Source organism: Dipteris shenzhenensis, chromosome 30 (genome assembly GCF_047967505.1).
Source record: "Dipteris shenzhenensis isolate YYH24624 ecotype China chromosome 30, Dip_SZ_1.0, whole genome shotgun sequence".
Lineage (NCBI taxonomy): Eukaryota > Viridiplantae > Streptophyta > Polypodiopsida > Gleicheniales > Dipteridaceae > Dipteris > Dipteris shenzhenensis.
This window is the reverse complement of record NC_141625.1, coordinates 8353205-8380177: the sequence shown is the minus strand read 5'-3', so window position 1 is coordinate 8380177 and position 26973 is coordinate 8353205. Positions and strand designations below refer to the sequence as shown.

Genomic DNA, 26973 nt, shown 5'->3' with positions numbered 1-26973 from the left:
TAGCACACTCTCCTGCAATCAAAGACTTAGAGTGCGAAGGAACTCTGAGAAAAACTTTTTCTCCTTAAATTCTCGAACGGAGCTGTTTTCATCCGCATACGCCTTAGCTCTATCCATAGCTTGGCGGATGTTAGCTCTCGCAGGTGCTAGCATCTCCCGCATCTGAACCACAAAGTTCGCTGGTCTATAACCATAGCTCAGCTTAAACGGACTGAACCCTGTAGAGGAATGTTTTCTATCATTGTAGGCAAATTCTAACAATGGCAACCATTTGTCCCACGTATGTTGCCTCAATGAAACTATGCTCTAAGCATATCCTCTAAAATTTGGTTGATTCTTTTTGTCTGGCCATCTGTTTCTGGTTGATCCCTACTACTCATTTCCAACTCAGTCCTTAGTGTCTCAAACACTGCAGTCCAAAAATGACTAGTAAATTTGACATCCCTGTCTGACACTATGGATTTGGATAATCCATGCAAACGAAATATATGTTTAATAAACAAATCCGCTTGCGGGGCACTAACAGGCTCTCTAGTTGGAATGAAGTGAGCCATCTTGGTAAGACGACCACACTACCACCTTGTGTCGTAGGCAGACCTACAATAAAGTCCATGGAAATGCTCTCCCACCTACCTAGTGGTATTTCCAAAGGTTGTAAAAGTCCAGGTAGCTTCACCCGCTCTGCCTTACTTACCTGACACGAAAAACGTGTCACATATTCATGAATATGTTTTTTCATTTTCGGCCAAAAGAAATCTCGCTTCACGAGATCATACGTTTTCTTGACTCCTGGATGTCCTGCACATGGGCTATCATGGCATTGTTGAATGATTCTCTGCCTGAGATTATTATGATTACGTACTACTACCTTGCCATTTCTTTTCAGCATATCATCTCTTATGGTACATCTTGCATAAGTTTGGTCTTTTCTGGATGCCAGGTCATCCTTTTCCGTGGGTTTGAATATATGAGCCTTTGGGCAAAGGCTCTGGACGAACTCGTCCACCTTTTGAGTTTCTCTAATCTCGGTCATTAGAGCACTCTCTAATACCGTGAAACTCATAATGCGTGACAACGCATCAGCAACTTTATTATCCTTCCCTCTTCGGTACCGAATCGTCAAGTTAAACTCCTGCATGAGTTCTGCCCACCTAGCTTAGCGGCCTCTCAAGTCAGGTTATTTACAAAAATGTTTCAGAGTATCCTGATCAACATCAACATAAAACTCTGATCCATATAAATAATGTCAACATATTTTCAGAGCATGGATAATAGCATACAACTCTAATTCATGAGTTGGCTAATTTCGTTGAGAGGGAGAAAGCTTCTTGCTTTCAAAGGCTACTGGCCTTCCCTTTTGGAGGAGAACTGCTCCTACCGCAATGTCACTTGCATCGGTTTCAAGCAAAAACGGTTTTTGGGGATCAACTATTTTTAACACCGGTCCTGAGACCACAGCTTGTTTTATGGTGTTAAAACTTTCCTGTTGATTCTGTCCCCATATAAAAGGTACTTTCTCTGAGGTCAGATCAGTCAATGGCGATACTATTTTGGATATCCTTTGATATGCCTTTGATAAAATTGGACAAATCCCAAGAATATAACAAAGCGGTCAAACTCTGAGGTGTTGGCCAAGTTAGTATCGCAGCCACTTTCTTTGGATCCATTTCTACCCCCTCAGGAGTAATAATGAATCCTAAATATTCAAGTCTAACCATACACAGTACAGTTTTCTTTTTATTTACATAAAGACTGGCTTTCCTCAAAGTATTGAACACTATTCTTAAGTGTTCATGATGCTCAGCAATACTGTTGCTGAATACAAGAATATCGTCAATAAAATGTACTATAAACTTTCCGATATATGGACGTAGTAAATTGTTCATAAGCATGACGAATGTAGTTGGAGCATTGGTAAGTCCAAACGGCATTACCAAAAACTCATAATGTCTAAACCTGCTTCTAAAAGCGGTTTTATGCACATCCTCGGCTCTAATATGGATCTGATGGTAGCCACATTTAAGATCTATCTTACTAAAATTACGGCCCTATGTAACGCATCTAGCAAATCATCGATCTGAGCTATCGGATACGTGTGCTTAATAGTGATATTATTCAATGCTGTGTAATCTATACGGAGGTGAAAAGTATAATATTAAAAAAAAAAAAAATCACTGGCGAAGCAAAAGGTGAGAAACTAGGTTGAATCTGCCCCAGCTTGAGGTATTCTTCCAGTTGTCTTCCCACCTCCGTTTTTTCAGTAAAACTTAATTTATAGGGAGGTCTATTTACAGGTTCTGCCCTCGGGATTAGTTCAATCTTATGCTAAACATTCCGCTCTGGAGGTAATCCATAAGGTGACTCATCCCTAAAACAATCAAAGAACTCCTCTGCTATTTGATAAGCCAACTTGGCCATCTCTCCATTTTGGGTAACATCAGTGCTAGCCGAAGGACCATCAATCGGCTCTACCGACCCTGTACAAAGAAATAGAAACTTGTCTTGAGCTTTTCGAACTTCCATTACGGAAACCAACGGTCCTTGAGGTATATCTTTTTCACCTCGTAAGACATACATCACATCATTCATCTTGAATTGATAAATGTGCTTTTTTCAATTTATGGTTGGATTCTTCTTAGAATGCCAAGCCTTACCTAGGGCTATGTAAGCGTGAGCAAGCTTTGTCATTTCAAAATCAAGCTTCTCAATATAGTCATGAATTCGAAGTTCCAACTGGGTAACCCTTTTGTCCCATACTTTAGTTGAACTTCTGTCTGCCATTCTGACTGTATATGCATAGTCAGATGGGCTAGTCTTTAATTTCAGCCTCTTTACAAGCTTGGAGTTAATTACATTGTGCGTTGATGCTGAGTCAAATAACACAATGACATCATGATTGGCTACTTGTCCTTTTATCTTAATTAATTGTGTATCGTTAAAGGCTGTATACCTTGTTGCTGTGAGCTTTGACAGGACATTATCAGGTGCATTGGTTACTAGCTTAGCAACAGACACACATAACAAAATAGGTACTGACCTTTGAGAAGATCCCGCTAGCTGAATCTGCATCTGTTCTACTCTGGGACTTTCCTTCATTTCCACGTCGCATTCTGAGATCACCATCTCAGCCATCCGACGATCCTTGTTTCGTGGACAATCTTTCCACTGATGAGGCTGAAGGCATCCAAAACACAAGCCTTCTCTCCTCGCTTTTTCTCTTTGCTCTGGGTTCAAAGAAGACTTCGACCAAGCCCGCGTTGCCATTGGTGTTACTTTTCTTTTCGTTCCAATGGTGGTACTTGGTTTAGGAGTCTTAATTGGCTTCGCCTGCTTGGCTTGACCACTAGGTTGTGAGGCAGTGCCTTTGCTAATCCACTTCTTCTTAAATCCAGTTTTCTTCGGGTACTCATACCGAGTCCCAACCTGCACAAAACCCACTTGGTCTGTTCCCTTTGGCATCTTCATAGTTCAGGGCTATAGCAATTGCTTCATCTAGCGTGTTCGCATACTTAGCGTGAACTTCCATCTTGATTCGATCATTTAGTCCAAAGATAAAATCTTTTACCTGGACTGACTGAGGTAGAGGTTCATAAACATTCTTTGAACTTATTAGTGTATTCTGCCACTGATAAATTTCTTTGACGAAGGTTTCGATACTGATCCCAAGCTTGGGATGCTTCATCAGGAGGTAAGAAGTGTTTTCTAAATTCTTTTTAAAACCCCTTCCAAGTAGTGGATGCCACTCCATCTTTCTGCTGTTTTATCCACCACCGATCCGCTGCCTCATTAAACATATGGATGGCCTCGCGGATTTTCTTCATATCATTCCTGATTTCACAAATGGCGAAGGCCTCGTCCCATTTGTGTAACCAGGTCTCTATGATATCGGAACTACGGTTAGACATCCGACCAGAATAGTTTTCTGGCCTATAATTGGCAATATTAGGCACCTTAGCCCTCCTAGGCTCGACTGTATGAACATTGGATTTAGGCTCCATTGAAGCTTTACCTTTCTCTTCACGAGATGGTCTAGTAGCCACACTATGAACCATTTTCTTGAGCTCAGATTGCCCCACATTTGCTTGTAATTGTTGCGCTAAAATATGTTGCAAGGCATCCTCTAATAATGCAATTCTACTAGATCGTGTATGGCCTGCTGGGCGGCGCGACACCTGCGGGGTTGGCCGGACTCCCGACTCTACAGGATCCACCCTAGAAGCTTCTTCTTCTACTTCCATTTAGGTCGATGGGGTTGTGTTTTTAATAAATAAATAAATAAATAAAACACCGCCTAAAACTCTATTTACAAACTGCTTTTCAATCTCATAACCACAAAAGGTGTCTAAACATGCGTAACCATCAACTGAAAATAGCTGAGAACCAAGATGAATATCTTTTCCCTATACTAGGGAAATATCTACAATCTCAAATAACTCAAAACACCGAGGGCAAATAACTAGCATATACCACAACAAAATTTAACAGGTATAGAAAGCTCCCTGGTCATATTTCTGCTGCATGAAGAGATCAACTTGTTGTCCTGCCTTGTGACCACAAATATGCGGGACTGTCTACCCCTTCCCACGAGCTCATGACCAAGCACAGTGCGTCAAGGATCAATGTTTGTATTATATTTGTTTGGGCTTCACGTAAATGATCAAAAAGGAATTAAGGTCAAGGTCCTTGGTGAGGGTGACATGGCACAAGACTAGGTGGATCTAAGGCTAAGGGGTCTAAATGCATTAAATCTGCCCAGAGGCAAATGATTTCAATGTTATCCCAAGAGAGGGGTAAATGATGCATTGAGGAGATGCCCTCAAATGTAGACATGTGGCATACTAGATCCATCTAGGGAATTGGGGCTTGGTGGAATATGCAAGCTGGAGCCTTCACGTAGGGTGGCTGTTCTGAGAGTTTGCTGTCACCGAGAATTGGCTGGGAGGAAAATTGAGTGCCTGCCCCGTGATTGATCGTTGACTAGGGAGAATTGAACAGGTTGTACGTTAGTGAATTTGACATTTGGTATCAGAGCGTTGTCGCAGGATTGCACCAGGCTGTGGGAGTTTGGAGTGACGCTTCGCTCAAAGTGCAAAGCACGTTTGAGGTGTGGAGGGAGTGGTTCTCATTGGCATCATCGTCGCTGCTCGTCAGCGTTGGGTGTGTCGGGCTTTCCTTGGTCTGTTGTGCGGAAGAACTGCATGTATACAAGGAACTTGAATCGTGATTCTTGGGGCTGATTCCTGAGGCGTCGTTGTAAGGCCATATAGGATTTATGGTGGTTCACGGAGTCTCGAACAGGGTCGGCGCAATTGATTGACTGTTGAGCTGACAAACTGAAGAGAGTGATCGTCATATTAAACATGCCAAAGCTTTTGGCAGGTGTTTCGTGTAGAAACATGCTTTTTATTTTGTTTCTCTAGGAGATAGGTCACATGCAGGCAGTGGTTACCAGGCAGATGGCACATCTTTGGTACAGCCTCTTTGCTGAGTAGGCAAGGGTTGGGAATCCATGCTTGGAATGGAAAGTATCCCTAGAACCCAAAGAGGGATGGTATAGGTGTAACTGCCATAGTGTTTGTTGTGTTGTGATGCAAGTTCACTTATGGGAAATAGGTTGATGTATCAAGATGTGTGCTGCCCATATGGTAAGCACCTGTCAGCAGCCTATGTGCCATTAACGGTGAGATTGTTAAGTGCTTGGCAAAGCAAAATAATCTGCTCTCGTTACTGAGCTTTAAGTGCTCAAACAGGTGGAAAAATGAACCCCTTAATAAATGTCAAGTGGAATTTTTGAGCGGTTAATATACAAGGAACGCTCATATTGCAGCATGGGAAAGGTACCTGAGAGGTCCCTATGTAGCATGTGATTTAGTGTTTGGTGATCGCTGGTTTGCCATTCAGCCAATAATAACGGTTTTAAGCTCAGTTTTTTTTGCAAATTTGACCTTGATAATTTTGTTCCCAACTTCCATATATTTTTTTGGATATTGCTCGAGTACGGTTTTAGCAGTATGTTTTTGTCTGAAGTTGATTGATCCATCAGGTTTTCAGTTGGTTTGAAGCTAAAGTAATGAACATTCTGTGCAGGGTCGACCTGTATTTGCATTAGGAGTGGGACAGAGTGGTTTTGATAAAGCTCCTGTAAGTCCTTTTATCTTCTGCCCTCTCTGAACGCGTGCACACAAGTGTGTGTGTGTGAATTAAGGTTGTACAGTGATTGGTGTGGCTTTGTTTGAGCGTTGCACTTATGTATTATACAACTGGATGCTAAGTTGAAGGGGATATGAGTATCATATTTTGTTTGTTAGTATTCCTTGTACGATCAATAATTCTCTATCACTGATGCATGACAAATGGCTATATATGCAACCTAGTCTGCAACCATCCCTCATTGAGGAATGGGAGATTGGTTTTTCAAGTATCTTTGTGCATGACTGGCACTTAACTGGTGTCTGCTGCTATTTCTGCTCAAGGGAAAATATCCTAATCAAAGGTGTACACCTTCCAATCAAGAAGGCAAATAATCTGGGTTTGTCTCATGTAATGTGGGCACACATGCGCACGTGTGGCTTCCATGTGTGGAGTGTTGATTAATACTTAGGCAAGCCATGTGTATGCAATGAAACATGTAACAGAGTGTCCACATTCTTGTGTAGCTGTTGAGATTTGGAAAATATGTTTGAAAATTGTGGGATATTTTAGCTCTAACTCTTACATCACATGCAGGTTGACAAATATGTGCAGTCACACATTCAGATAAATGAATATCGGGATCGAGTCCTACTCGTAAGTGGTAACCTTTTTTGATAAAACTCTTACTATGAAGTTTACTAAAAAATGATCTTATTGCATGGTATTGGTTGCATAATTGTAGATGATTATCCTGAACTGTGAATATATAACAGTCAATCCCAAGTCCAATATCACCCCAACTGTACTTTTAACCTTATGATAGTCACTCACAACCATCAACTCCATCATTTCAAGCTTCACGAGCTGACTCTCATGCATAAACCCATATGCATCTTGTTTACATATCTGATATGAGGCTTGAAGTAATATGGAACCATCACTGAAAATTTGGCAATCAAATTGGTCTTTTGTATGTGAGTGTCCGCACAACAATGTGCTTCTTGCACATTGTTGAGTTGACGAGTGTGGAATTAGAATCCAAGGGCTTAGGACTTGGCATGCTTTATTTCTTGTGATCTTCCAAGATCACATGCTCTGTGCTGTGATCACCGTGTCCAGCAATTATTGCTTCTTATTGGAAAAATTTGTTTGTTGATTAATGGTTCTTCAAACATTTTGCTTGTTCAGCCAGCATCAAGCAAGAGGATGGGTCGATATGTTGGATCATGTCTCAAAATACTAGATATGACTAACCTCAAATTATCTGCTCTAAATCGTATAAAGGTACGATGACTTCTCTTTTCGGCTCTTTTAAAATATTTTATAGGGGTTATCCATAGGATGAGAGAAGCAATGCGTTAGTTGTCTCATTCATTGGGTTTCAGTCTAAAGATGAAATTCTTGTGGAAGGTTTTTTGAAATTTGTTCTTACTATCTTGTTTGTTAAACTTTCATAAGATTGACATGAACCAGTAACATCTACTTGTTGTGTTGTAGACTGTTTTTAAATAGCTTAGGATAATTTAAATCATTGAATTTTTTTGGCTTCACGATCAGTAAACGGATTAAAAGTGATTGTTATTGGTGTAGGTCAAAGGTTGTAGAGTTTTGTTGGATTGTTATGTCTGAAGTAGTATATGGCTGTCGCTTCAGACCTTTCCTGGATTTGGTCAATGGACTTCTTGTGTGAATCAAACCAACAGAGTTTCATTCTAGTAGCCGTGGAACTCTTTTGAATGCTTTAATTTTGATTAAGTGTGGTTAGTATTATGAATTTCTCAACCTTAAAGCAGTTAATGAACGTATAATCATCAACTTTTTAGTTTTTCTTCGGCTAGATGTCTGAGACAGTTGCTTTCTCTGTGCAGATATTGACAATCATTTCTACAGTGGATGATCTGAATTATCCAGAGAAGACTGACGTATACTACATTGTCAATGCTCCGTACATTTTTTCAGCATGTTGGAAGGTGCTTAAATGTACCCGTCTTCTTGTGTGATTACTAATTACCTAATATGAAATCTGTTGGAACAGCATCATGAAAATTTGGCTTGCTAGGGTAATGACATTTTGTTTCGCTAATGGGTCCCAATGCTAATGAATTCTTGCGGTACACATCCTAGAGTCACATGGACCAGTAAATGGGAATACAAAGCGAATGAGCTGAATAATACTAGGAACGTGCTGATTTGACACAGACTGGTCAACCAAACGGGGATGAACACACCTACATTAACGGAAGAGGTTAAATGCACTGTGGCTGTGAGAGTGAAAAGAAGACACTAGAAGTTGAACTTAGAACATGATTGGAGAGAGAGAGAGAGAGAGAGAGAGAGAGAGAGATGTGCTACCATCTTCGGGAGGCCTCGCGGGCCTATGAGAAAGAAAAATAAAGAAAGTTTATTAAAGTCTCCGGAAGACCGATGGGTCTATGAGACTGTGAGAATCTTGATACAAACTAAATGTGAGGGTGGAGCTACTAAATGAGCGTCCACACCAATGCAGAATGCAAAAAGCTAGTGCTAAGTAATACATAGTCATGTCAGAGTGATCAACTACACATGAGTATCATTATCATCCTCATCATCCTCATCATCAGGTCATCCAAGTGGATGAGACAACGGAAGCATGAAGTCGGCGATAGAGTGCTGTCGGCTGCTCGCGGGTGTGGTCTTGTGTCGTCTCCTGGTCATAGCTCTGTGCCCTGTCGGTTGGTGGGTCAATGAAACCCTCCTTTGTGATATGTACCCAATGATGCTTGTAGAAGCTGGGCCTCACTGGGAGCTCACTCGGTCCCAACTAGGTCCGAAATGTGTGTAGCTGTAAAAGATCTTCGCGAATGACCTGGTTGACCTCGTGTGACTGGAGAGGAGAGAACAACGCGTCAATGCTATAGTGGAAGGGAGGGAGTCTATCCATGTGGCGCTCAAACCATCTCTCTGTGTGTGCATACCAGCATCTTTGGTAAACTGCTATTAATTGTGCTATAGAAGAGGACAATGCTAGCCATGGTAATCTACTGCGCCTAGAAGTGCAATCCATGTACCCCCCGACCTGGTATAGGTAGGTGATAACCTGAAATACTGCATCCAGCTGTAGTGGGGATGACCCAAACTGAGCCTAGGCCGCACACATGGCGCCTAGGTGGTGCCCCTCTTGTGGGGTACACAGGCCCCAACCAGGGCCATGAGACCCGACCTGCTGGTCGGCCTGATCCAACTCAGGGTCGGCCCCCTGGTTGGCTGTTTTCCCCTCCTTTTGGTTGGTTCTTTTGGGCAGGGGGGTGACCCTATAAATAGGCCCCCCTCCCTCATTGTTTCTCATCTCAGTTCACACTTGGAGCAGTCACCAGTGGAGGGTTTTTCTCCAGCAGTAGAGGAGGTTTTTCCTGAGATCCTGTGCAAGTCTCTCTTGATCTCTTGCTTTCTCTTGTGAGTGTTAGCTGTTTTCTCTCCGTTGTTGCTCCGCATCACTGCACTTCTCACATGGTATCAGAGCCTAAGGCTGGCGAAAAGGACCTGGAGCTGTGGAGAGGAGATTCAGCAAGCTGTTCGTGATGGGAATGAGAAGGATAGCTACTTTGAAGGGTGTTTTCAAATCGACGGGGTCGTTCGTGTGAAGGCGAGTCACTCGGAGGTTGAAGGAAGTATCCTCTTCAAACCTCTTCAGCCTTCTCTCCCTCCTCCCTTCTTTCTTCCTTCATTGCTCTTCCTCTATCCGATCTTCTCCGTCTCTTTCCCATGGCTTCTCTACAAGAAAGGAGATCTCATCTAAAGATATGGCCATTACTTTGTTGTTTCATCTCACTCCCCTGTACTCTGCTTTTCATTCTTCCTTGATCACTAGTGGTAGGATGAATACTCTCACCTGGGAGGAATTGATGCCTATGGTTCCAGATCAAGAGGACCATTTTCAAAGTTCTCTCCATGGCGGTGGCTCTGATGCTTTGGCAGCCCCGCAGTTAGGAAAGTTTCCAGGACGTCGTACCCCTGATATGAGGACTGAAGCTGAGAAGGAACCCTTGAAAGCAGAAAGGTCGTGTTATCACTACGGCAAGAAAGGTCATTATTGGTGGAAGTGCCCGTATCGGGCTAACAACAAGGGCCCCAGCTCTTCCAAGGGCCCAGGTTCTTCCTCTATTGCTATCACTCTTGCTTTCGTGCATATTGAAATGATTGATTCTCTCGCATCCTCTATTGGAGAGGGGGTTCTGTCTCTCCAGGCTACTGGTCAAGTGGTACAGATTGGTACAGCTAGTCATGGCATTTATACCTTGTCAGCACTTTTCACGATCACGTCGTCTCTTCAAGGAGATCTCTGGCATTTTTGGTTTGGTCACTTGAATGTTGATGCCCTCCGGCGTGCTTCTCGAGAACAAATGGTTCTTGGACTACCGGATGTGGGCACCAACATGGATAGTGCCGGTCATGTATTCTAGGCAAGCAACAACGAGATGCGTTCCCAAAACAGGCTTCACGGCGGGCTTCCTTCCCGTTAGGATTGGTCCATGTTTATCTTTGTGGACTCTCTACTTCATGCTACTGGTAGATGACTTCATGAGGTTTATGTGGGTATACTTCTTGGCTCGAAAATCTCTGGCATATTCTCGCTTTCGGGAATGGTGTGCCTTAGTTGAGAATGAATCCGACTTTTATGTAAAAGCTCTTCGGTCTGACAAAGGTGGTGAATTCTGTTCTCATCCATTTGAGGAGTTTTGTGTGACGAAAGGCATTCAACTGGAGTTTGCCAACACCGGCACTACCTTTGAAGCAGGAGTTGTTTTGAGCGTAAGAATCATACTGTGGTCGAGATGTTCGGTCCGTGCTCACTCATCGGGAAGTTACTCGGTTCCTTTGGGCTGAAGCCATTGCCATGGCAGTTCATATCGTGAATCGCTTTCTGGCGTTTGTTGTCCCCAAGGTCACTCTTTTTGAAGCCTATTTCGGCAAGAAGCTTGATGTTTCCTGTTTTTGCATATTTGGATGTGATGCATTTGTTCACATTTCCAAGAAGCAAAGGGGAAAGTTAGATGTGAAGTCTACTCAGACGAGCTTTGTCGGGTACAATTCCCAGTTTACAGGTTATCGCCTGTATGACTCTTCAAGGAAGGAGATTATCCTCAGCAGGAATGTTTTTTTTGATGACTAGCTTCCATCTTCCATCATTAAAGATACTCCACCCCTTCTTCCCACACCTGTGGATGATGACAGTAGTGATGAATCTGTGACCTCAGTACCCTTGTCCCGGCAATTCCTGAGTCTTCTCCCGCAAGTGACTCTGACAGTGATCCAGATGATTCCCCCCCTCTCCAGGCCACTGGGGATAGTTTCAGGTCAGGTTCTCAAAAGGTACCTCGTTGGTTGATCGAGACTTCATGACGCAGGTGTCACTGATATTCCTTCGTCATGACTTCAGGAGGAGGATGGACCTCGGCGATCCCATCGCAATAAGAAAAAGGTTTTGGAGGTAGTTCCACTTCAGGTTAACTATTCCTTGATGTCCCGTATCCTCAAAGACAAATAGCATTCGAATGTCCGGGAAGCCTTCTTTCAGACTCAGTGGAATCAGGCCATGGAACTGGAGTTGGATTCCATTGAGCGGAATGGCACGTGGGAGTTAGTACCCCGTCCGCAGCAGCGTTCCATCATTGGTGTCAAATGGGTTTACAAGACCTGCTGGCACTGTGGAGAAGCACAAAGCCCGACTTGTGGCCAAAGGATACTCTCAGCTCCTTGGGATTGATTATGATGACATGTTTGCTCCCACCACCAGGATGGCCACTCTTCGGATAGTACTAGCAGTTGCAGCTCATGAGCAGTGGCCCATCTGTTAGATGGATGTTAAATCTGCATTTCTCAATGGTGATTTGAAGGAAGAGATCTATGTGGAGCAACTGCCTGGGTTTTCCAAGTTTGCGGGAATGGTTTACAGGCTACGGAAAGCTTTATATGAACTTCAGCAGGCTCCTTGAGCATGGAATCAGAAGATTGATGAGTTCTTTGTTTGCAAGCACTTCCGCAGATCCCGGGCTGATCCCAACCTGTACATTTACTGTCAAGACTTCTTTCCCTCATCATTCTGTATGTTGATGATCTATTCATTACTGGAAGTCATGCAGCCCATATTGCCGAGACCAAGCAGACACAGATACAAGATATATTCGCAGCTCACAGAAGAGCCACCTGTGAGAAGTGCAGTGATGCGGAGCAACAACGGAGAGAAAACAGCAAACACTCCGAGAGAAAGCAGGAGAACAAGAGAGACTTGCACAGGATCTCAGGAAAAGCCCTCACTCAAGGAGACAGGAGATGAACTCTAACACCCCCTCGCAGCTCCTGGATCATGAATCATCCAGAGGAAGCTGGAATGATCTAAGCAGCTGCTGCGCCAAGGGCTTGGTGAAGAGGTCCGCCTTGTTGTCCTCTGTCTTGCAATACGTCAATTGGATCAAGTATAACGTTTCTGGGACACAAATCAAACCTTCCGGTCCGGTGGTCCCCTCCGAGTAGAGCTGTGATGGGCTGAACCTCCATCGTGCGTGCTTTGGTTCGTCTCTGCATCATTCATGGTCCCTGTATCTCTGGTTATTTCTCTCATGCCGTCTCATCCCATTGACCCATGCTGCCCTCTTGTCATCTATCTCCTCCTCCTCTACTCTGCTATGTCCAGGGGCAAACTCGAATGCATAGAAATTTGTGATGTGTCACTGAGCTCGATCCATCTCTATCTTCCGTGGCACTTTGGACCTCTTGCTAATGGATCTGACGCAATAAGGTCTCTCTTTGTCATCGCATCTCCATTAGATAGTTAGGCGAGGGGTTGAAAAACTGTCCCTCCTGAAAGACAGTGGTATTGTCCTTGGATTTCATAGTAAACTCGGCAGGTACATAGGACATGCTTCCCCCAAGGTATATAATCTACAGATCCACTGCTCTCTAGGTGTACTTGTGGCTCTCCTTGCCTCGATCTTCAGTTGATGGGATAAGGAGTTTGGGGAGGGGTCCAAAACCTGTCCCTCCTGAAAGACATTGGTATTGTCCTTGGATTTCATAGTAAACTCGGCAGGTACATAGGAAATGCTTCCCCCAAGGTACATAATCTACAGATCGACCGTTCTCTAGGCGTACTTGTGGCTCTCCCTGCCTCGATCTTCAGTTGATGGGATGAGACTTGCATTTGTTCGATGGCAATCCTCAGGACGTGTGAGATTGCCTATCCTCCATATAGTGGGGTCTAAAAATATCACTCTATCCTTTGATACTCTCAAGAAGTGGTCGTTGTAGAACTGGATCTTAGTGGGGAACTCTTGGTCACCCTCGTATAGAGTTGGAGTAGGTCCATTTGTGACGTATAGAGTTGGAGTAGGTCCATTCTTATAATACGGTTGATCTCATAACGTGGGACCAAGGAATCAAGGGCATCCAGGCTTTACAAAAAGGTGGGGATAGTCTATCTGGATACCTTGGCTGTCAAACCATTTGGATATGCATGTACCAAGCCGTCGAACCTCACTCTCGGCTAGTCGTATAGATGACCCTAGTCCCAACCTCTGTAGTCTCCACCTAGGTAAGCCCCAAGCCCTGTGAAGATATTTGGAAAATGGCATCAATTTGGAGTGGTGTTGAGGGCTTACTTGGAATCATCATGGATCCTAGGATCAATTGCAGCCTCTCGATTGCCGCACATCAATCACTGATAGGTCAGTCCGCCATAAGGGTATTGCGTACATACCTGTAGGTCTCACAAGTGTGTCATATCACCATCCCTTTGTCGGGGGTCCTGGAAGTGTGCTTGAAAGCTCCTTGTCCTTGTGTAAGTTGTGCCCTGGCTGCGTGGGTTTTCGTGAGATTGGCCCTGCATAGACTGCCCCCAAATAGGTGTATGACTCCAAAATCTCCATTGGCTCCCCTCGAGTGTCGATGAAGTACTACCAGTGAGGTGTTGAAAATCATAACCTTGGTTTTGCCAAGATTGATCGTTAGGTCTCTCTCTCTCTACAAAACACCTCTAGGGCTTGTAGATGTCTTTATTACCCTGTTGCTGAAGAGGATAGAAGGATGTCTTCTACATATAGCAGTATCTGTATCATCAAATTGGCCAGCAATGATCCCTCACCTCCCTGGCGGTCAATGAAAGTCATGATCTCATCAATATGGGGCCCAAATAGCGTCGGTGAGAGGAGGCATCCTTGCTTTAGTCTCGACAAGCCGCCAGGAGCATGTACTCTCCCTTTGGTTAACTTGTACAGACTCATCACTCCCCAAATCATGTCTCTTGGGATTTGCATCTCCTGAAGTCACCTATTCATACGGGATCTTGGAATTGTGTCACATGCCTTCCCAAAGTCTATAAAGCAAGCATAGACTTTTTGGGATAGTTCCCAGTGTCCATGGGATCCCTTGCTTTGTGTATTGACACAATGATGTGGTACTCCAAGCAGGGGAAAGCCGTGACATAGAACATGATTAAACATTTTTGCTAGCATTGTGGCCAAAGCCTCCTGTCCATGTGCAAAGTGATCAATCAATCCGCAGCCCCTCATGATCTTGGGCTCTTCGGTTATGGAGCGGGTGTAACGCAGCTCCGGTTGTGCAAGACATATTAGATGGTGCTTGAATCGGAATGTCAGAGAGATGTGCGCATATGTGTGCCACACACCTGGGTCTGTGATGGGAGTAGGTGGCTTCCCCTGAGATAGGAGCTCCCATGCAAAGGTGAGAGGAACGCCCACCTTCTTGTGTCTCAGATCTTGTCAAGTGTCCCAAAGCTTGCTCCCGTGTGAGATGAGATCTCATCTCTCGGCACTCATAATCAAGGATTTTGGGGCATCTTCCCAGTTGAAGGGTGTACTGTAGATCCGATCGTGGGAAATGATTTGATGGCAGAGTCCTGGATCACTGATACAAGTGTGTTTGAGATATGGGTGATGTCTACATCATCTCCAAAGGGGTCACTAGCCCACGAGACATGTGGTTCATGTATATTGCATCAAGAGCATGATTAAAGTGTACCCGGTCCTAGGTGGGGGCAGAGGAATCACGTCTTATGTCTGGTGGTGCAGTCGAGATGCTAAATGACATGTATGAGTGATCGATACCAAGTGGGGGGGGTATAAAGTCATGTAAAGTCATGTAACCATGTCACAAAAGCTAGGGAGCCTAACAAGTAGGTCAGAGTGCTAGTGCCACCTTTGTTGGAAAGCAGATAAGCCCTCCGAACAAGGGCCATTGTTGAAGATTGTTATATATGATCAAATTGTGTATTGTTTCCATCTTCAATAGGTGTTTCCCATATCTTGTCACATGCGGTGCATCTTTTGAATGTCTCAATATCTCGAGCTCCACTTGGTACATGTCTGGCACTCTGAGGGTGTCTGACTTAAAATCAAGCTATTCCACCCGTTTGTCCCCTGTATGTGCATTGAAGTCACCTAGGAGGACTTATTCTTGCTTGGAGAAGTCCATGATATCATCATATATGGTCTCGTATTGGCTATAGCCCTTTGTGCTAACCTCATGCATATATGACGATGTGGTAAGAGGGAAGTAGCATACTACAATGAAGAGCAATTGTGTATCAGGTGGCTGAAATTGCACCCACTTGTGCTGTGCATGCTCCTTACCGAGATAAGCGGGCCTCAAGTGCAATATGAAAAGAATTGCTACACCTCCAGAACCTACTATCTCTCCTCGTCTCCAGTCTCTGAGCTGACTCCCAAGTGTATCCTGTGACTATGGGTGGTCCTCTCTGTGGACTCTTATGTGTCTCAGTGTAGAATACAATCTATTTGTGGGTGTAGGTTTTAGAGAACCCCCCTAGATTAGATCATGAAGTGCATTGCAGTTCCATACCACCATCTTTAGTCCCATGGTGCTGTCTACATCTCTCTCTCCTCCTCTCTTTGGCCTCTCTCAGATAAATTCTTCCCAACTCTGTAGACAATCAATTCTCTTCTTCTCTGGTTGCCATAACTCGTACATCCCTCTCTTCGATTCTCTTGCTGCAAGAATATGAGGTCATCATCCAGGTATGTCTGGTTCCCTTTAGTGGGGCCCTCATGCTAATAAAGGTGGATCTGTCTACGGCAGTCCGAAACTTTTATTACCATTGATCTCGTGGGTGTGTCATCCTTCCCCACTCTCCATGCTGCCTCAAAGACGGAGGTGACACTCATTTTGGTAACGACCGCTTTTGCGTCCGCCATTGGTGTCACCCATTGCAAGGCCTCTTACCAAGCCATTTAGGGCCTTGTTGCTCTGTCTTTTCTCCTCCTTTGGGGCATCGGAGATGAATGGTTTCTTTGGGGCTGATGCGCTCTTCTTTACAACTTCTTTCCACTCTAGGATTTTCTTCTTTCCTTGGGTTATTTGTTGAGTGCACTCTGTGCGCTTTCCCTGCTTATTGGTTTGAGTGGCAGCTATCTCCTTCCTAAATGTCTCATTTGCTGATTTGATTCTTCTAGTGCCTTGTTTCCTCTTGTGCTTGAAGGGATTTGACCTACTCTTTGATTGTATTTGTCCTCATTAAGGGGTGGCTGAAATTCCCCCTCTTCGTGGTGTGTGCATGCTCTCAATGCTTCATTCTCCACTTTGAGAGTGGCAATTTGAGCCTATAGCTCTTTGATGAGTGAAGCATGAGAGAGAGAGAGACTTGACTATGGAGCAACAAAAGAGACGATAGGGGAGCAACAGTTAGTAAAAGAGAATTCACTCAAAGGGAAGAGTGACGGAAAAAATTGGGGAAGAGAGAGAGGGGTTGTGCAAATGAGAGAAGATAGAAGGGGAGGCTCTAAAAACATGAGTGTGCACACGGCCAATAGCTGTCAATTGATGTGTATCTTTGTGCTTTCTTTTGACTACAGCAGTAATATTGTTGACACTTTACAACCCAGATGTCAAATAGGATCTGGCATTTTCCCTTTTGATTTGATACTCAGCGTTTGTTCTACCAGAGAAGATTTAAACAATGTGTCTGACTTTGAGGATTACTTTGGTGTATCCAATGACAAGGAAAGACTGTGGCATGATGCTTATATGGTCATACTTGTCAGGGATGATTTATCTTTCTTAGATTTTACTGGCTGTTGAAAGGCCAAATGCATTGTTTTATGCAGAGGCCTGATCAGATAGGAATTTGGTAGAAATTTAAAATATAGGTGCTTATGCTTGGCCTTTGATGATGACATAAGTGTTGCTTTGCTTGCTAAGTATGTCTTCCTTTTGTTTTTCACAAATATTTTGTGACCTCTTTTTTCTTCTCTTTTGTTCTCTCTTTTATTTTCAGTGTAGATTTTTGGACTTTAGAACCCCCGCCGCTTGTCCCCTCAGGTTAGAGAGTAAGGGGGGGATATGCATGGTTCTCATGTGTGGCTTAACTGTTGTCATGTCGCGCTCTTTGGTTCTCTGCTATGTCACACTAAAACCCAAACCCAAACACTTTGTCGTGAGTCCTATGCCAAGTACATGATTTATTGCCACAAAGGCTTATCCATTGACATCACACCAGTGATGTAATCTAGGATGTCAAGTTCACCTACCTTGACCCTTGTACTAACCAAAAAGGCAACGCACTCATTCATATAAGACCTTAGCCACTAGGGCACACACACAAACATGTTCAAACACACACACACATCTCCGAATTATACATTGAGTTCTTCTGCCTTCATTCTATGCTATCTATTTCTAGTTCTTTGCGGGTTCAATATTTAATTTTCTGTGCACCATCTGAGTGAGGATTGGAGAGAGTTGAGTGTTCGGCCACTATGTGAGGTTGGTACAGCAAGGAGCCCAAAGTGACACTCTCATACTCCCCTCCAGTTGAAGGAAGGAGTCCCTCCAAGGCAAAGATGACCTGATTCAACCAGGTACTAGTATTTGCCTTCAAGCAGCATGGTTTTTTTTTTTTGAAGCACATCTCTCTTTTAGCTTCTCCAATTATGATCAATGGCTAGTATTAGCTTTCAAGCAGCATGTTTTTTTTTCTGTTTTGGGAAGCATATATCACTTTTAGCTTTTCCAATTATTATCAATGGCTTGGGACATGCCAATCCCCAATTTTGGCGAGATTGGGAAATCAGATGGTACTGACTATCCTATCTGGAAGGTGAAAATCCAAATATATTTATTGGCAATGTAGATTGAGGAGAATACAGAAGGGGTGGAGCTTCAACCTGTAGATAGCAAGACTTTTGCAGATGTAGATGCCTTTGGAGGTTGGGAGGGTGAGGGATGTAGATGCCCTATCTATGATCATCAGCAGGGCGATAGACTTTGTTATCTCACTATTGAGCTTGTGCAGATGGCCAATGAGCCTTGGAGAATCCTTAAAGATTCATATGAGTCCAACAATGTGGCTCCAATAAGAAAAGAAAAGAAAATGGTTCCGTTGTTACAAGATTGTACACATAACAAAGGATCGTAGAGAGAAAAAGGCCTGGGAAGGAGGAAAAAGACAAAAAAGAAGAGTGTAAGGAAGAATCAAAATCTTAAATATCCATCTTTGAAATTTTTTTCTGAAACATACAATGTGTCAAAAGGTTGTTCATTGTAATAGAACACTGCTCTGTCCGTATTATGACTAGTACGTGGGATAGCAGTGCCTCAAAACACGTCCCATTGCAGGAGTTGGTTTAAGGTAATAAATCCTAATTCTTCAGTTTTGGTTGGTGATAATAGGAATTGCCCAGTGCAATGCATTGGGAGCATTCCTTTGAAGACTGGTACGTGAGAGAGAAAGGTACTGCCCAATGTCCTTTATGTACCCGTCTCTATAAGGATTTGTTGTCTCCATTAGTCAAAGAACTAAAAACAGAATGAGAGCCGAGTTCTATGACAGAATTGCTGATCCCATCAAAGGTAAATAGAAAGGTTATTGCACGAGGGGTAGAGGATAGACCATACACAATTAGTGCTTTGCAGTCTTGGAAGATGCATATAGCTCAAGATTGTGGCATGAGAGGTTTGCCCATGTTAGTTATGGAACACTCTCAGAGATGGTGCAGCAAACAAGCAACAGGGAGACTCCTGGCCTAAGGAGGCCACATTTAAGGCCAAGGTTACAATGGAGTCCTACACTCAAATATGTGTGGACACATGTCTACTAGGTTGTTTTATGGGGCTTTTACTTTGGAATGACATGGGTGTAAAAGAAGCCTCATGCCTTTGTCTAGTTTCTTGAATAGAAGGCTAGAGTTGAGAATAACCAGGTAAGAAATTAGAAACCTTCTGTTGTGACAGAAAGTACCGCCCTCTATAGCATGGGATTTAAAGACAGCTAACTTCAGCGCATACAAAAACGTGGTGGCTGAGGGAGAGAATGACATGATGGGACACATGTCTACTAGGTTGTTTTATGGGGCTTTTACTCTAGAATGCCATGGGTGTAAAAGAAGTCTCAGGCCTTAGTCAAGTTTCTTGAATAGAAGGCTAGAGTTGAGAAATATCCAGGTAAAAAGTTCAAAACCTTATGTTTTGACAGAAAGTAAACATCTCAATCAATGAGGATAAATTTCAATTAGCTGATAAAGGTCTGAATCTGTAATATGGGGAAACAGAGGCCAAGTTGGGGGAAGGTCTAACCTACTTTGCAACCGTGGGTTCAACCCAGTCCTAGTTGGGCTAGAATAGTTTGGTCCTGACTGCCTAAGTATTAGGTGTCCTACGTGACTTCAGAAGTCTTAGGTGATTTAAAGCTCCTAGGTAACAGAGGGATAAATTGCAGCCCCCTCGCCTTGTCACTCCCCTCTGCTATCTATCTCCTTTTATATGTCTAACTTGTCCTCCTCTTCTATGAGGTCTCTAAAGTTGATAGGCAGTCTGCTTTACGTGACCAACACCCAAACTTCACATAACACTCACAGTTGGTTTTCTTTGCCAAATTTATTGAAAGCCTAGGGCTCGGCAGGTTGGAAAGTAGGATTAGGGGTGTTAAGGTATGCATGCAGTTCACTTACACCTCATGTTTGGTACTGGGTGGGTTTTTTGCTTCTGATTGGCTCACGACGGTTCAACTTCAGGTTATTGTTTTCATGTTGTCACCAGAAGTCGTGTCATGGCTTGGTAAAAGAAGCCTTCAGTAGCTCTTTTGTCCACGGAGGTGAATGCATGGCTAGTCATGATTTGGTGGATATTGGAAGACGTGCATATTTTCCAGGTGGATGCAGTGGCAAACCATGCATGACAATCAGACTTGCATAGCGATTGCCAAGAATGTGGTGCTTCAGATACGGACCAAGCACATCAAGTTTCAGCATCATTTTATACAAGAGCTGAATAGGTGGTGCTCATTTACTGCTTGGCTTCAGGGACGTATTCAGCTCTTGTATAAAATGAGCACCACCTATTCAGCCCATACCCAAGCTAATGTCTGTGCCAAGAGAGAGAGAGAGAGAGAGAGAGAGAGAGAGAGAGAGAGAATCATCCCTTTGTGTAATCTAAATCTATCTTAATTTGGTGCAACATCCAAAGGCTTGGGGATACTGATAGAATGTTTATCCCTTACTATAATCTTCTGTAGGTGGTGAAGCCTCTCCTTCAAGAGAGGACAAAGCGCAAAATACAAGTTCTTCCAGGCTGTGGCAGAGATGAGCTTCTGAAGGTATGAAATGCATAGGGCCTTGGAAATTGCTCTGCATTATTCTTTCTCACATTACTGTTAGTGTAAGTTCAAGTTTCTCAGTTCAGAGTGCATGGTGTGTGTTAGTTGGCTGAAGTTTTACAGGAATTTCATCTGTTACAATATTGATCTACTCCGTAAATTGTATTTACTTCAGGTGATGGACCTGGATGTTCTACCTCATTTTTGTAAAAAAGACTCCAAACGTGCGGGCTCTTCCAAGGGTTCGGAGTCTATAGATTGCTTCTCGCCTTCCCATGCATTCCATATGGAGGTCTGGAATTACATCAAGCAGCAATCTTATGTTTCAAAATGTGTGGGCCCAACCCCACAAAAATCATACCATGTGGAAGTGCCTGAACCGGATGAGGAAGTACATACGATTGAAACAGCGATTGAATCAGCTTTAGTGCAGTTTTCTGATGAAGGTTGTAGTGGAAAGGTCATAAATGGATTTGCAGACTTTACGTTGGACGATGATTAAAAAGTGAGTCCAAAAGGGTGTGAACCTTTGGCTGTCTCTCCTGAAGAAGGATCATTTACATGTGCACGGCGGCACTAGTATGGAATTTTGCACTCGTTGGGGACGCGTGAACATCAACTACATACCATGTTAAAGCCCAGTGCGGAGGCCATATTATCATGGAGCAAGGCTGCAGGCAAGCAGCTGACTCCTGTTTTTGGAGCTAGCCTGATAAACCACTACTGTCCTTTTAGAGTCAATCATTTTCCTGACTCTTGTAATTTTAAGCAAATTTGATAACTCCTTATTTGGGAGGCCAAGCTTGCTGTATTGTTAGTATGTAAAAAATTGTCTCGTCTTCTTGATTGGTTCCTTTGAATAGCAGATTTTGGTTTGGTCCTGTCTGTGCAAATGAAGCAATTCTATTCTTGAGACAATGGGAACTTGCAAAGAGAATCATCATTTATGTTCTGGTGATACAGCAACAATAACCAGGGTTGAAACTATATCATACATGCCCCCTTTTGTAGCACCCCTCGTTTTATTTTTCTTATTGTTTAAACACTTGTTGCTACATCTTGTGTTTGCTCCATTAGTGTGTTGGAGTATGGGTGCCGCAAATTTGATGTGCTTATGCAATACTCCTCAAAGAGCTCAAAGGAAAGATGTATGCATGTTGGGTGCTGTGTGTGGGGGTGGGAGCCGTGAGTTGTAGCTTAGGGGTATGCTATGAGTTCCATAACGTTTTGTATGCCTTCGCCATGTGTGTAATGAACACGAGCCATGCATTCCTCTATGCAATTTCTAAACCTTCAGTGTGTGTGCAATATGGGTGCAATTTCTAACCTTAAGTGTGTGTGCAATAAACCCTCAATGTCATGTAGTGGATGGATGTGTTTGAGAGGGCTTGTGCTTAAGATAAATTGGCGTCTATGAGACCTTAGAAGTATGCTATGTTTTTTAATATAATTTTAGAGGTATGTTTAGGGCATTTCTAGATCTTCCTAGGCGATGCATATTTATGTTTTAGGGAACCTGTTCAAACATGAATGTGCTCATTTGTATGTGTTTATGTGCAAAATAGTTGCTATGGACTTTTTTGTATGTATGTGCAAATACCTATCTTAATACCCATCTTGTGCTTAGGGAGATCACACAATGTAATATCACACAATGTAATATCATTTGCATGAAAATTGTAGAGTAATGCTTTTAGTGTTTCATGTGTGTGCTATGCATGTGTATAAGCGTATGTATGCACTATACCATGGATGTGTTTGCATGTATGTTCAAGCTTTATTGCGAAGGGAGACCATGTTCAAATGTAACATAGCTTCTATGAGAACTATAAAGCTTAAAAGGTGCGTCAGTTGAGATGCTTTATGTTTACTCCAACAAGACTCGTGCATGCTTGAACACACTAGTGGGAAATATTCTATAAGAATTGCATTGGTATGATTAGCATTTTTCCTCTCTTCTTTGTGTGTTGAGGACATCCATGTTGAATAGACGATGGCCATTGTGAATTTTGTCTAGGTGTGCCCCATAGCTTTCTCATGTTACTTTGTATGTGTTTCCTAAAGGCTAAATTGTGTCTATCGTGGATCATCTCTCCATGTTTAGGGTTTATTCTATCTTTTGTGTGTGTTGAGGGTACATGTTTGTACTATGCATGTCTTTTGTTCTTACATGCAATACCTCATGAAAGGAAACATGGCCTCTAAGCAATCTAGTTTATGCAATGTGTGTAATGGTGTTTGTGTGTCAAGATGTGCATGTGCCATGGGACAGCTCTCCAGGTGTATTATCAATATCTTTGAAGCACGCATTGAAGGAAATATGGCCTCTTTGAGCACTTTTGAGATGTTCCATGAGTGGTTGCTATGAAAAATTAAAAAAAGTGCACATCGTGTAAAGAGCACAATGGAAAGAGTATACGTAGAGTGTACAACTTAACCATTAGTTCCTCCTCTTAAGTTGTAGGTAGTTTTAGAGAATATTGAGTTCATGTTGGAAGTAGTTGAATTTTGTGAAGGGATAGTGATGATGAGGTTGGTGGCAATGTATTCTTGTGTTAGAACATGGATAAGGTTCTATCTCACCATTGATAACTTTGTCACAAATGAAGTAACAGTACACTTCAATATGCTTTGTTTTGGCATAAAACATTGGGTTGATGGTTTTTTGAATACTCCTCAGGCTCTCAGAATATAGCGTATTAGGATCACGTGATCCAATCTCAAGTATTAATAGTAAACTTTTGAATTGGATTGCTTCACATATAACATTCATAGATCCTCTGTATTTTGCGTCAGTAGGAGCTATTTTTAATTGCTCCTTGCTCTGCTATGATAAAGCCATTGAGCCAAGACTGAAGGAGAAATCATTGGTACACCTTTTGTCATCCACACTACTATTTGAATCAATAGCATAAATCCATAAAGAGCTAGAATTGTTGATTTGTCATATCTGAGTCCATAATCCCAAGTACTTTTAAGATATTTGAGAACTCTTCCAAGTGCATCTAATTGATTCTTTTTGAAATTTTGATTATATTGATTGATGAGTCTATTGGTCCTAGTAGTGGTCATATAAATCAATCTACCAACATGTTATCTATTTTGCTGAAGATCTGTGTCTAGTGACCTATTCTAAGCTTAAAGCTTTATGTTGGAACCTGTTCTAAGTTGAAAGATTTATGTTGGATTCTATGGGATTAGGCAAGGGTTTGCAACCATACATGTAGGACTAGTTCAAAATTTTTGAGTGTGCTTGTGGGGTCAACATAATACCATGTGTATTTGTTTATATTTCTATGTTGAGAAAATAAAGATCTCTTGTGTTGTTCATGTCAAATTTAGATGTGAGATGCAATTTAACTTCTAAAATGAGCTTGTCATTAGTTCATGCGATGATCAAATCATCCACAAAGAATAATAAAAACGACGTCCTATGATGTCTTCTTGATGTACAAAGAAAGATTCGAACTTGATGGTTGAAAACCCAGACTAGTGAAGTGAATGTGAATCCTAGCACTCCATGTTCTCAGTGCTTGGTTCAATCCATACAAAGATTTGAGTAGCATGTCAACCTTTTGCTTGACCGTTGATAACACAATCCAATATAACCTTCTAGCCGTTGCATGCAGATTTTTGTATCTAGAAAACCATTTCAAGAAACATCTATTTGATCTATTGGCTAGTCAAAGTGTGATGCTGTAGCAATACCTATTTTTATAGCTATCAGTTTGCAATAATGCAAAAAGTTTCATCATAGTCTCTGACATATTCTTATGTAGAACCTTTGGCAACAAGTCTCTCTTTGTATTTGTCAACAATATCATCTTGAATAGACTTCTCTTTATAAATCCACTTGCATCCAATGGGCTTTTTCTCTATTGGAAGATATAATTAAGAGGTTCTTAATGAGAGCATTATATTCCTCATCCATGGCATGCTATCATTCAAGGACTTGTAGTGCTTCTCGAAAAGATAAAGGCTCATCAAGTCATTACAAAAATGTTGGACTAAAAAAGGAACCTTGTAAAGAATCAATAATTTAATAACAGAGGGCTAGATTCCACAAATTTAGGCATGGGAAGTCCTTTATAATAAGGCTCCCCACTTCTAGGGCAAATTAGATGTATTCATAAAAAAATCTTAAAAAAGTTCATTGGTGCCTCACATTGAAAAAGGAAAAAAGATCTAACCTTTTTACCTTGTCTTACCTCATTTTTCTCAAGCCCAAATGATCCACAAACAAGAAACATCTCAACCAATTGAATCAATTGACTTGGAGCTTTGAATCCAAACAGCCTTTGAGTTTCCTTTAAGTGCAAAATGTTTTCATCTTTTACATACATTAAACTCATGTTCCTCCTCCCCTTGCAACCCCTTACAAAATCATCTCACTCCAGTTGTGGTTCATGAATATTCCTCTTATATCTTTATGTTTTCATCTCTTACATAAACCAAATGCATGTTTCAACCTCCAATTTGCAATCCCTTTGCCTTCCTCTACTTTTGATTTATGCATTTCCTTTTTTTTCTTCATAGTGCTCTACAATCTTTGAAAATATTTGGGATAAAACCTATATCCACTCTCTATGCGACTATTTCTTCTCTTTCATGAGCTATCATGTCCATCTATTCTTGATTGATCTCTCTATCTCAGAGATTAGGATTATGAGTCATCCTTTCCTCATATAACAAAGAGGGAACACACAATCAACAACACAAGGAGTGCAAGGATTTTTTACCCATCCATGCCTTGTTACAAGGATTTTCCAACTATTGAAGTGAATTTGCTTTGTGATTCTTTCTTTGCTACTTGTTGTAAGGTTTTCAATTCATTGTCTTCACACATGTATGAAGAATGCAAAAATCAAAACTATAGTAGGATTCAATTGTTGTTTTGAGTCTCCATGAAACAAATTAAACCCAAATGACTCGGAATCTATATGGAAAAAAAATTGTGTAAAAAAGGAGAGCAATATGTGTTCAAAATACAACACACTCTTTGTTAAGCTTGGAAGAAAGCATTGTATTTGTTTGGAAACCATTCCAAAACTTAAGACACACTCAAGAGGGATCCATAAACTTTAGATCTTGTCATTGTCAGTATATTTCTCTATACGGATTGTGTTACTTGATTCTCCATGAAACATGCTTATAAATTGACAAAATCCTCCAAAATATTTTTGAGCTCATATCCAATGAGAGAGAGTAAGAATATATGTGCTTGGATGCATCCAAAGCTTTGCTAACCTTGAAAGTATACATCACATTTCAAAACAAATGACTTCAAAAGTGAGGATTCCCTCAAAATAGCTTCCTCAAACCTTAGATCTTATCGTTGTCACTATATTTCTATATAAAGGGACTATATTACTTCAGTCTCCATGCAACCTATTTGACATAGTCAAAATGCTTTAAAACATTTTAAGATCATATCAAACAAGAGGTAGCAATATGGGTAGTGCTAAAAGCTACCAATGTTGAGAGATAGATGAAGGAAGGATATATTTTAATGCACTAACAAGTATGATCTTGGAAAATAATCCTCTTTTCATTGTCTCTTAAAAAATATCATCCAGGTACTCCTTCCAAGCTACAAACTCCTCCATCATTGATTATTCTAGCCACATTGGATGTGCAACTAAAACAAATAGAAACTTGTGACATCTCAAGTTTTCAAACTACAAACATTTTGAAATGGAGAGGGAAATTTCAGAAGAGGAGAGAAGTGATGAGATCCTAAAACTTGATGACAAAAGCCCCCTCCCCAGTTGCTCTATGCTAATATCCACTCCTCGTCACTTGGCCACCCCCTCACCTTAGTTTGCCCCCTCCTCTGAACCCCCTCCCTAGTCACTCTATGCTCGCATCCACTACTCCTTGCTTGGCCACCTCTCTTCACCCCATGCTCCCTTCGCATCTCCCTCCCTACAACTCTTCCCCCTCCCTTACTCACCCTTCCCACACAGCTCAACCCATGTTCCCCTTTGCATCCAATCCTATCACATCACTCCCTCACACCACGCATCATCGCACCCTCCAGGGTGATGGAATATTTGAGCAATAAAACCAAAAACCAGGCTTGTAGTAGAGACCATGGCTATGACATGTGGTAGCCATATACTTTTGACACGTGGTAGCCTCATTGACAGCCTCACAATAGCCTCCTACATAGATAGGTGACAATTTCTACCACAATTTACACCTCTCTTTTTATTTAAATGACCATAAGGTGTCCCTCTCCA

The 26973-nt window shown here is 42.1% G+C and overlaps 1 protein-coding gene across 1 annotated transcript in view; it reads left to right on the top strand.

Annotated features, from left to right (window-relative positions):
- LOC147881672 (phosphatidylinositol/phosphatidylcholine transfer protein SFH3-like) overlaps positions 1-21702 on the top strand; it is a 28717-nt gene extending 7015 nt beyond the window's left edge. Inside the window, exons 6-11 of the mRNA XM_087401403.1 lie at positions 6088-6141; positions 6727-6786; positions 7321-7416; positions 8001-8102; positions 20651-20731; positions 20907-21702. Of these exons, the coding sequence (XP_087257529.1) occupies positions 6088-6141; positions 6727-6786; positions 7321-7416; positions 8001-8102; positions 20651-20731; positions 20907-21233 (720 nt within the window). The 3' untranslated portion in view covers positions 21234-21702. The remainder of the gene's footprint in view (positions 1-6087; positions 6142-6726; positions 6787-7320; positions 7417-8000; positions 8103-20650; positions 20732-20906) is intronic.
- The last annotated feature ends 5271 nt before the right edge of the window (positions 21703-26973 follow it).